This window comes from Pieris napi, chromosome 10 (assembly GCF_905475465.1).
Source record: "Pieris napi chromosome 10, ilPieNapi1.2, whole genome shotgun sequence".
Taxonomy (NCBI): Eukaryota; Metazoa; Arthropoda; class Insecta; order Lepidoptera; family Pieridae; genus Pieris; species Pieris napi.
The window spans coordinates 1,868,898-1,880,526 of record NC_062243.1 but is presented as its reverse complement, the minus strand read 5'-3'; the positions used below and the strand labels follow the sequence as shown (position 1 = coordinate 1,880,526).

General features: G+C 33.8%; 2 protein-coding genes and 1 non-coding gene across 5 annotated transcripts; all 3 read left to right on the top strand.

The window, feature by feature from the left end:
• The first annotated feature begins 259 nt into the window (after nucleotides 1–259).
• On the top strand, nucleotides 260–2,526 carry LOC125052841 (PCI domain-containing protein 2 homolog). Its single transcript, XM_047653869.1, has 3 exons — nucleotides 260–629; nucleotides 701–869; nucleotides 1,702–2,526. Exons 1-3 carry the CDS (start codon nucleotides 417–419, stop codon nucleotides 2,508–2,510), a joined length of 1,191 nt encoding a protein of 396 aa, XP_047509825.1. The 5' UTR covers nucleotides 260–416; the 3' UTR covers nucleotides 2,511–2,526.
• A 458-nt stretch (nucleotides 2,527–2,984) lies between these two features.
• LOC125052995 (facilitated trehalose transporter Tret1-like) lies at nucleotides 2,985–11,225 on the top strand. 3 transcript variants are annotated; one of them, XM_047654134.1, is made up of 7 exons: nucleotides 2,985–3,248; nucleotides 3,554–3,783; nucleotides 4,358–4,681; nucleotides 5,528–5,660; nucleotides 6,362–6,591; nucleotides 8,421–8,621; nucleotides 10,935–11,225. In XM_047654134.1, exons 1-7 carry the CDS (start codon nucleotides 3,161–3,163, stop codon nucleotides 11,166–11,168), a joined length of 1,440 nt encoding a protein of 479 aa, XP_047510090.1. In that variant the 5' UTR covers nucleotides 2,985–3,160; the 3' UTR covers nucleotides 11,169–11,225. The 3 variants fall into 3 exon arrangements, 2 of the variants coding, with proteins under 2 accessions (XP_047510090.1, XP_047510091.1); XM_047654135.1 differs by lacking the exons at nucleotides 5,528–5,660; nucleotides 6,362–6,591; XR_007117519.1 differs by lacking the exons at nucleotides 2,985–3,248; nucleotides 3,554–3,783; nucleotides 4,358–4,681; nucleotides 5,528–5,660; nucleotides 6,362–6,591 and adding an exon at nucleotides 6,769–6,973.
• On the top strand, nucleotides 8,141–8,259 carry LOC125053439. The gene has a single exon (XR_007117579.1). It is a non-coding gene; the product is annotated as a 5S ribosomal RNA (ribosomal RNA).
• Nucleotides 11,226–11,629: the final 404 nt, after the last annotated feature.

Here is an 11,629-nt window from a genome sequence, read left to right as displayed (position 1 = left end):
ATAAATAAAATGTACAATTATTTACACTGACTAAATAAGTTTTGGTAATATTTACACAAGATATTTTAACGAAAAACAGTAAAGATACTTAAATCGACCGCCACATTTGGAGTTCCCGCCAAAAGTCTTCACCTCCAACTTTATCAACTGATTGATTACAGACAACGAAATGCAAGTAGTTCGTAAATGTCAAATGTATTGACGTCTCACGTCAGGCGATTATAAATTTTAAACTTAGAATTTTGAAATATGTATAATTGTATAATACATTAATTGTTTGCATGTTTGCAGTAGTCGTTAGTTGAGTACAATTAAATAATAATTCTTTTATAACGTTTGCGTACCATGCCTGTGTAATCAAGGAAATATAAAGTATAAAATCCTTAATTTTATTTGGTAAATACTACACACCAATCATGATGGCAACAGGTACTTTGAATCAATACATTCAATATGTAGAGCGAATGTTTAGAACTGCTAATGGAGAAAACTTAGCCAGACTTCTTTCATTGAGAGACGACCATATAAATAATAAAAATCTCAGGTCAAGTGACATAGCCACAATCGTAGAAGGGAACTGTGTCGCACCGTTGGACGAGATTATAATTTACCATTTATGTTGTGTTCAGGTAAACTATTTTCTTCTTTTAATAACAGCCTAAACAAGCCTAAAGTGTAGATGGTTATGTAATTTTTTCAGGCTTTATCTGTCAAAGACTTTATGGAGGCATATCATCATCAAAGCCAGTGTGTGGCTGCTGTTGTTAGGTTACTACAAGCTCAGAAGGAAGAAAATTGGAGTCTTTCTCTCATGTATACAGTTTGTTTGGACTTACGCCTCGTCGCCCAGAAAGCAGAATTATGTGATGGTATAATTGTTAAACTAATCTTATTTAGTATTATCTATTAGCATTTGGTGCTGAGGTCCAAAATATATATAGAGACATGTTGAGTTTATTTTCAATGTATTGCTAAACTGCTTTTAACTCAATAATTGTGTTTATAGTCCAGTCAGTCAAGACAATTAATTCATTATAATTCCAAAAGTTTTCAAATTTTAATGTAAGGTCGGGAGTGGTATTAAAACAAACTATAAAATTTTGTAACCTGCTCTGCGGTCCGGAACATTGTTAAAAATGCAATAAATGATAATTTGCTCAGTTCTTGAGACCAAAATTCCAAAAGTTTATATTTTTCCGATATATCTGTCAAATTTGCAGAACTTTTGGAACGTTTTCCTTCAGTTTAATAAAGAAAAACATTAATTTTTAATAACAAAAAATGTTCCGTACACTTAGGTTGGTTGCAAATTTTATACGTGATATGAAATATTATATTGAAAACTTCCCCAAGTTTGCAGAACTTTTGGAATTTTTTTCACGACCATACAGCAAAAATTAATTTAATTGCAATTTTAACAATGTTCCGGACTGCGGACAAGGTTGCAAAATGAGATTTAATGTCGTCCCAATGTACCATTCACTTGACCGAAGTTTGAAAACTTTTGGAATTATTATCAAATTTTCGATTTCGAATGTCTATAATGACTGGCCTATTACACTTGTATGTATTTATCAATTTATATCTATAGATTTATACTAAGACCTATGTCTTAGTATCCGACAAACAAAAAGTTGCAAATGTTGACTGATGAGGTTTGTATAAAAAAGCCTGTTTTAACAAAATCTTTCATGTTTTCAGCCCAAAGCAATGGAAAAATACTTGAAAAGGCTGCAGAAAGTTTGCTAGCATGTTTCCGTGTTTGTGCTGCAGATAACAGAACAGCAGATGAAGATACGAAAAGACTTGGAATGCTCAACCTTGTTAATCAATTACTTAAAGTATATTTTCGAATAAACAAACTGCACTTGTGCAAACCTCTTATAAGGGCAATAGATTCTTCACCATTTAAGGATCAATTTCCTCTAGCGCAACAAATCACATATAGATATTTCGTTGGCAGAAAAGCAATGTTTGACTCGGACTACAGATCTGCTGATGAATATTTATCATTCACTTTCCAAAATTGCCACCATCAAAGCATAAAAAATAAGAGGCTAATATTAACATATTTGATCCCAGTTAAAATGCTTTTAGGGTTTATGCCGGCAAAGCGTTTGTTGCACAAGTATGACTTATTACAGTTTTGGGATCTAGTTACCACTGTAAAGAATGGTGATCTACGTGGAATTGATCATGTTATGGAAGAACATGAAAGTTTCTTCATAAGGGCTGGGATTTATTTAATTGTGGAGAAGTTAAAAATTACTGCATACAGAAATTTGTTTAGAAAAGTGTATTTGGCTGAGAATACACATCAGATTGATATAGTGAGTTTTCAAGCTGCTTTACAGATTATGGGTCAAGTTGATGTTGACTCGGATGAGACACAGTGTATTGTCGCCAATTTGATATATGATGGAAAAATTAAAGGTTACATTTCGTATCAACATAAAAAAGTTGTTGTTAGTAAGCAAAATGCGTTTCCGCCACTATCCAGTTTGTATTAAATAATTTTTTTACTTATGTCTTGTTTTTTTTAAATTTCACCTTAATTAAACTTGAAACAAAAAATTAATTAAATTAAAGACAACATCTATTACATCAGAAAGCATATTACATATGATATTAATAGTTTAACACAACAGCCTTGCGAGTCTGTAACTCACTTTTCGAACTCTCACAGCGGCGGTCGCGCTCAAATCAGTCGTGAAGTAGTCATTTTACGATTTGGCATTCTGATAAGGAAGGAGCTTGTAGTTTATTGTTTATCAGAATGTCAAATCGTAAAATTACTGCTTCACGACTGATTTTAGCGCGACCGCCGCTGTGAAAATCGCTGTGAGAGTTCGAAAAGTGAGTTACAGAATCGCAAGGCTGGTAGACAATATAAACTGAGAATAATTGCCATTTCACTGTGTGATTATTGACAGAGATGAAGAATTATTATTGTACCTTTCTAATCTGTAACTTTTGAAGTTTTTATGAAGTCTAAATTATTCTGTCATATTTATTATTTACTAGTCAAGAGACGAGTCCGTATTTATAAACTATTTCATAATTACAATTATTGTACTTTAACTTTGTTCGCATTGGTTTTAAAAGATTGCGTACCTCTGAATTATTTAAAACATGGCTACAGTCAAAAGGTAGCTTAGAAATGACACCCGAAACCGCGCCAGCTCCACAAGTTTTATCAAACTTACCACCAGGCACTTCACATTGGCAATGGATATTTGGGATTATAGGTGTGTGAACATTAAATTATTAGTATATGCCTGTAAAAAGACGACTTTTTGTCTTTTTTACAAAGATTCTTTACGCCTCTAAATAAGCGGTTCTAGTTTCGAGTCGTAATATCTAAAGACCACCGATTTTTAAGTGCCTGATGAAAGAAATAAAAATACAAAAATATTTTTTAGTGCGTGTAAATAATTTTTCAACAATCATTTTCTACAAGGCATGAATATAACTAGTATATTTTAGGCAGTGCTCCATCTATACTTTCATATCACTTGAAGTCCAATGAATAAGTTTTATTTCCATTCGACAGTTAGTTCATCATTTATTTTATATGGCCTTGAGGCTGGCTGGATGTCTCCAATGTCCATAATATTCACGTCAGAAAATTCGCCTGTCGGCTATCCTCTGTCAAATTCGGCAATATCTTGGCTAGCAAGTATAGTTGCCTTTGTAGCCGCTTTCACTGTGCCAATATTTGCACACTTAACAGATGATTATGGAAGGAAATGGGTCCTATTATGCGCTACTTTACCACAGATGGTAAGTAAGTTTTCTAGTAATATAATATAAACTATATTACACTGCTACTTTGAAACTGAAGTTCTCGAGAACGAGTTTTAAATTAAATTTTTGAAGTTATACTTCTTTAGGCGCGTTATGAAAAATTGATGAGATTGAAATTTTACGATGCGCGCGCACCGTGACACAAAATTAACAGAATGAAGTTGCCCACGGAAGATGCTACGGCATTGGACATAATTTAAAAACTACATTCGAATAATAATAGAATTTATGTTACACTTAATGTAAGAGAATAATAATGAATATTTATTTATTTAATTTTTCAAATGTAAACTGAACTTTACTGACTACAATGAGTCCTTTTCCAGTCTTTGATTATTTAATTGTAATTAATTATTTGCATGCAATCAAAAACTATTTTTAATAATGCCAAAGTAGTATAACTTCACACGCGCGTACATAAGTACACGCACCCTTTTTTACGTCTTTATGTCTAGTATTTAAGTATGGTAAATATTCATAAATTGTATTTTATGACTATTAATTACGACTTTATTTTACAAACATTCTGTAGTCGTACTTTTGCTTTCAGGCGTCTGTTCTCCTAAGAATATTTTTTCCGAATATAATTATCCTCTCCATTGCGCGTGCTTTATCTGGAATCTCTGCCAGTGGAGTGTTTGTTATAGTGACAGTGTACTTACGTGAAATAAGTCAGCATGACATAATAGCTGCGTTGGGATCTTTACCAGTTTTGATGCAGAATACAGGAGTATTTCTAATATATTTGATTGGCGCGTATTTCGATTATTTCACTGTACTATGGATAATGCTGGTATTTCCCGTGTCAATGATAATTTTGCTGTGGCAAATTCCAGAATCACCAGAATTCCTTGTTAAGGAAGGATTAATGGATGTAAGTGTTTAAAAGAACAACTTAGGGGTTAAGTGGGTAACTATATGAAAGATTTAATGATTCGAGTTGGTGGACTGCTATATTAAGTCTTCTATGCTTTAAGAATAAAAAACACCAAGGAATATAATCGTATTGCAAATATAATCGTAATGGATTTAGTGATTTTTTTTATGACAACATTTAGGAGGCAAGGTTTATAACACGGGTATTTAATCGTAATTAGACGTAATCGTAATTCGATTTTTCAAACTGTGTTGTTTTCACTTTTAATTGAAGATGAAACCATTCAAATTAACATATTAGGTATATATTTACACCTGATAGTTGTTTAAAACTCGAGCGCCATCTAGCGGCATATAGTTAAGATTGAATTAATATTTTATGATTTTTTTGAGTAATTAAAGTCACGGCCACATGCCTTCAAATTGTTAAGAGGTTTTTTTTAGTAATCACTTAAAAATAAAGCTTTGCATATGCCAACACATATCCATATGGATATGTCGGTTCTTGTGTTCATAAAATATTAATTCAATTAATTTAATCAAATTAAGCTTTAATTGTTAATTAATTTAAATTTAATTTTATACCATTCAGTTTTATCAGTTTGTTTATTTTGTTGAACGAACTTATGATCAGGAACAAATTGTTCAAATTATAAAGTCGTTTTTACTGATCGAAGAATCCACGCATTTCCGAAGGGGAAATGTATAATTTATGCCTTCACCACAATATCTGCTCACAGTTTAAAAGAAGCTTGTGCTAGACAAACAAATTCTATCCAGTAACACAAAATATACTTTAAAATAATATGATTGGAATTGGTGTGTAGTATTTCATAGATTACAGAAAGCTCATGATACTGTGGGGTTCCTGAGAGGTTTGAAACCGAGTGATGAGAGAGTTAAAGCGGATGTTGAATTTCTTAAGCGGTTAGAAGATCAATTTGCACACTTGCCTAAAACCAACTTTTACCTTATCTGTAAGTATCAATCAATCGAAATGATCTGTGGTATATGGATATATATTTATATTTTATTGGATTAATGATTAAAATATATATAATTAACGCGACACCATAATTGGATCATTGTATCAGAAATAAATTGGTTTCTAAAGCCTACAGAATAGTTTTTGCGTCTTGCGTAAACCTTTTGCAATCTAACCTCTGTTACACTTAGATCTCTTAAGGACCTATCGGGTCGCCAAACTCCAAAAAAGTACATTGTTTCTTTCCATTTTTCGTCATAGTTTCTTGAAGTAGGGTGAATGGAAAAAATATATGGTGGCGATGAGTAGTTTATGTATCCATTTTGAAAGATCGATATACGATTTAATAACTTCGCTCGACAGAAAAAATTCCAAACATAACCAATTTTAGACCCTTTGACACTTTGAATTCATTTTATGACGAAAATGTATATAGAACATGATTTTGAAATTTACACGATATATTTTATCGCAAGGCAAGGAATCCATTTCAGAAAAAAAAAATTGATACAATTACATTAATTTAATGTTTTACATAACTAATTGTTAGTACGCGCCGGCGCGCGTCAGTGCTCCAGCTCACCACTGCGCACCGCAATCCACCCCGAGAGACTGACGCAATTCGTGCAGGCCTTAAGAAATTTGAATATATTTTTTGGTTAAGAATAAAATGCCTTACACGTCTTCTTTCAGTTAAAGATAAAGTGTGGAGAAGAGCATTTGTATTAATTTTCGTTCTATTCACTTGTCATGCGTGGAACGGTTCAATGGTGATTGTGGCTTATGCATCAACAATACTCCGCAGTGCAGAGCACGGCCATCTGAGTTTCATTCGACCTGAGTTACAATGTTTGTGCTTTCCAGTCGTGATGATAACAGCGTCCTTGTGCTTTGTATTCATAGCAGAGAAGATGGGAAGACGGGTGCGTAGCGTAACACTATATACGAAGATATTATAAAAGCATTTGTCTAGTCTTTGGTTAAGTAAAATGCCAAAAATTATATTCAAAAAAATTCGAAAATTCACAACATGATAGAGACTTTAGACAATTCAACGCCCGCCGTAGGTAATAGAACCATAGATTTATATCGTTAGATAGGCCCTTACCGCAGTGTTGTCGCACAGTCGAAGTGAGTGAGCTCACTAACCTGGGATCAGTGCACCCCTAAACACAGTGTTAGCCGGACGTGTTGTAAAGGACGTTTGCGAGCAGTTTAGTGTCACAAAATGCCATCGTGTGCCTTTCTAAAGTGCAACAACAATTCTAGAAACACAAATAAAGCCAGAGGTGTAACATTTCACTCGTAAGTATTGCGATTTGATTTAAAAACTTTAATTTTTTCTTCCGCACTGTCTAAAATAACAAATTTAAATGGTGAGTGCACGAAAGAGAAAGTAGTGTTTGCAACTAATGTACGAGAAAAAGAGATGACACTATTTTCTCAGTACACTTGTTGTGTATAGATTGCACAGGTGTTGTCGGCATTTTGTTAACGCACACATTTAAAAACAATGTCACAGTTTTTGGTGTCGGGGCCTATCTAACGCTATAAATCTATGAATAGAACATATAAAATTGGATGGCTGTTTATTACTAGTTACGTACATTTTCGTAGACGTTTTTTTGTAGACGACTCATTGGTCTAGTGGTTAGTACCCCTGACTGCGAATCCATGGGTTTCGGGTTCGATCCCCGGCTGAGACGAACATCGATGTGATGAGCATTTGGTGTTGTGCTTAGGTCTTGGGTGTTCAAATATGTATTTAAATATATATATCTATAATATGTATGTATATCCGTTGCCTAGTACCCATAACACAAGCTTCACCAGCTTAGCATGGGACTAGGTCAATTGGTGTGTATTGTCTATAAAAAAAAAAATTTAAGAAATGCTTAGTGTGTATAAACTGACTCTAATACCAACAAACACTTTTTAAAGCTATCTTGCGTGGTACCACCCTGTGGCCATCAAAGTGTTTCTGAACTAATTTCAGTTATAGAATTAGAGTTTATCTACTAAAACTTTCAGCAAGGTTACTATCAGTCTTCTAATGATATGTGTCCCTCCAGGATGTGCCAATTAGGATCTGATGAATCATTATCATTCTGGGGTTATTATTGGAACGAAGTTCCTTATCGCGCGTTGTGAAAGGGGGCTAGACGGAAAAAATTCTTACGAAAAGTTGTCACGACACTTTTTTGCTATTTGCTATTGTAATACACCGGTTTTCGTCCGATCACCGAAGTTAAGCAACGTCGGGCGAGGTCAGTACTTGGATGGGTGACCGCCTGAGAACACCTCGTGATGTTGGCTTTTTTTTTGTAGGGATAAGAAATGAAAATTATTTTTGGAATCACTTAACTAAATTAGTCTTGTTGGAACGAAGTTATCGAGAATAAATTAAGACCAAAAGTTGTAACGACACTTTTTGCTATAGTTGTTATATTTTACATTTTCGATTTAGCTATCGCCAACGTTCATACCACGTTGAATACACCGGTTCTCGTCTGATCACCGAAGTAAAGCAACGTCGGGCGAGGTCAGTACTTGGATGGGTGACCGCCTGGGAACACCTCGTGATGTTGCCTATTTTTTTTCGCCGTAAGATTGGTGTCGAGAAAATCTATCATACTGTTATGATACCAATTAACATATAAATTAATCGAAAGGAATTTCGTTCCATCCGGGTGTCCCTTGACACCTCTAAAGTTTTTATTATTATTTTTGGTAATTTAACACATAATTTCAGCATCTCCAAGCGGTTGCATATATAGTAACAGTTATAGCCTTCACGGTGCTAGGTATAAGTTTGCTGCTAGAAGATATATACCAATCCATTGATATTCCCCAATGGCTTCATGTTCTCTGTATGACGGCAACTGTTGCTATGTATTCGGGAGGTATCCGACCGTTGCCTAGCATAATTATAACTGAGATGTTCAGTTTTAAGGTGAGATACATGGCTTAAATACTTAATAATGTTAATCTTCAAAACAAATTAATACATATTCGCCTATTGTCAATGCCATTACCACAGTTTATAATTAAAAAAAAAACAAAAATGTAATAATTTGATATTTGTAATTAAAAATATGTAAAATTCAGACTTCAAAATGAAGTACGTATTAACGATGTATTATAACTCATCTGTCAAAAAACTATGATCAGAACATCCATTCGTAACTCGTTCGCGCAATATCTGAATCTCGGCAAAATAACGATCGAAGTGGCGTGATATCTTAAGTATTTATAAAGTATTACCCGCAACCCTGAGGTCGTGTGGTGCAATCACGGCTGTGCATCAAATATAAATGCAGAATGACCAGCGCTGTGGATCAGTCTGCTCCTCAGCATGATGCTGAACCTTTAAAATAATTTTTTTTTTCTTTCATTTTTTTTTATATTTTTTAGATTATTGTTATTTTGTGTGTTTCTGTGTGTGTGTTTTGTTAGTAATAAATGTTATGTGTATATCTAAATAGCCGAAGCCAAAACCTTACTTTCTATGAGCGCATTGAACGCTCGCACCTATGATGAACAACACTGTGGTTACCTCACATGCCTTGGACCCTAAAATCACCCACAAGAAAAACATTTTTGACGTGATAACGTCTTTAAAATCGTTTTAGTCGGGTGACATGTTCAGAAACTTGTGTCACACCAAAACCTCACGAGCGCGATCGCAGGTATAACGAGAGAGAGACGGACCGATCTCCCGTCTCATCTCGAGCGCTGCCAGTCATTCCGTGAATGTATGAAGAAAAATGTATATCATAGTCGAATAAGTAAACTTGTCATTTTACACCCGAAATTTATCATCAAAAGTGTGAATAAAACGATAGATGTACCTAATTTAAAATTTGAAAAAATTGTTATCTTCATTAATTCTTTACTTCCCAAAAACTTATATCATCAATAAGACGTTATCACGTAAACATCTCGATCGTAAACCTACTTTACAAACAACCAATATTTTTTTTTTTATTTGAATAAGAAAATTAGAAAACACATGATATTACAAACAAATAAACGAAAAAAATATATATGAAAAGCTGTGCCGTCCCTACAATACGGACACGAATAGCGAAATCAAGTAGATTAAATAAAAGGAATTAAACTATTTGAATCAAGAATTGAATTATCGGTACTCAACTCTTAGCCGAGTCTACACCAAGAATTATATTATTGTAGATTATACTAGCTGACCCGGCAAACGTTGTTTTGCCATGTACTTATATTATTTCTAGCATTTTTTAGTTCAATAAAAATAACTATCTACTGTAATAAAAAATAGGAGTTGATCGTAGAGGGGTGAAAATTAGGGGCTGTATGTGTTTTTATATGCTGTATCATAAAAAAACAAAAACAAATTTTTTGGGGTGGACACCCCTTATCACTTAGAGGTTTGAAAGATAGTATCCGATTCTCAGACTTACTGATTATGCATAAAAAATTTCATAAGAATCTGTCCAGCCATTTCGGAGGAGTATGGGAACGACCATTGTGACACGAGAATTTTGTATATATGTTAATAGTAGGTATATTATACGCAATTCTGTGAGCCAACAAAACAGCCTGTTTTACAGAAAAGTTTTAAATTGGTCACTGAGTTGTTAATTATCTTGGATCTATTGATTTAAAATTTTACAAATGCTCCGTCATTATTTATGATAATATCTTTTCATATTATGCAAATGAGTATAAAAATAGTCGCTTCATAATAAATCGACACATATTATGTGCTCATAAGCTATGTTCATTAAATGTAACAACATAGCGATTAGACGTTTCCGGTCTTATATGAATTAACCTATTTTTTTTTAATTTAACAAAATGTAGTAGGTATTAAATGTTTCATTGTTGCAACGTCGATAGTTTTTTTAGTATAATAAAAAGTATAAACAGCTTTCTATCTCTAAAAACATTATTGGTTTTTATTAGTATTAAAATAAATCAGTGGCGCTAGAACCTCATCATTCATAAATCATTTTTAAATCTAATAGGCAAGTAGGTGGTATACCGTCGACTTTTTGGGTCTAAGACATGTCGGTTTCCTCACGATGTTTTCCTTCACCGTTGGAGCAAATGTTAAATGCGCACATAGAAAGAAAGTCCATTGGTGCACAGCCGGGGATCGAACCTACGACCTCAGGTATGAGAGTCGCACGCTGAAGCCACTAGGCCAACACTGCTCCCTATTTTATTAGTATTATCTTTGACAATAGTTTTATATACCTACCCATAGCATGCGTCTTTCCTGTAGGTTCGAGCTAAAGTGATGGGCGTACTCACGACGTATGGATGGCTGGTGGTCTCCACACAACTATTCAGTTATGGTTTTCTTGTCGACGTCATCGGTCTACCTTTAACGTTTCTTCTGTATGCTGTGGTAAATTTAATTGGAATGATATTCTCTCTACTTTTGCCAGAGACTAAGGGACGAACCCCGGAAGATATTAGAAATATATTTATGCATCATAGTTCTCCGAAAAACTGATACGAAATATAAGTCAAGGAAATTGTGTATGCTATTGAGGTTGGAGAATTTTGTTATTGCAAGTAAACATTTTTAAGTATTTTGTCTGTGGTTTTATTTAATAAATTTAACAGTTTATTGTTAATACTTTAAAACCAGCTTAATTAAAATTGAAAATAAACAATATAGACGAAACTGATTACGCATATACGTGTACAATACTCAAAAATACGACGTCCAAAGACAATGCACTAGTAATTATTTGTGGTGTTGAAGTGCGTACCGTGACGTTACGTGATTCGATTTGTTTATTTGGTTTAAAAATACGCGTTTGGAGATAATATGGAATAAGACTCGCGGTCTCATTACAATACTTGTTAGTATATTGTGAACATAGTTACTACCAAAATAGAGGATATGAAACAGAAGAACTCAAACTTAACAGTAGAACTCAATAGAAGTCGTTAAGTTCTATAATTGGG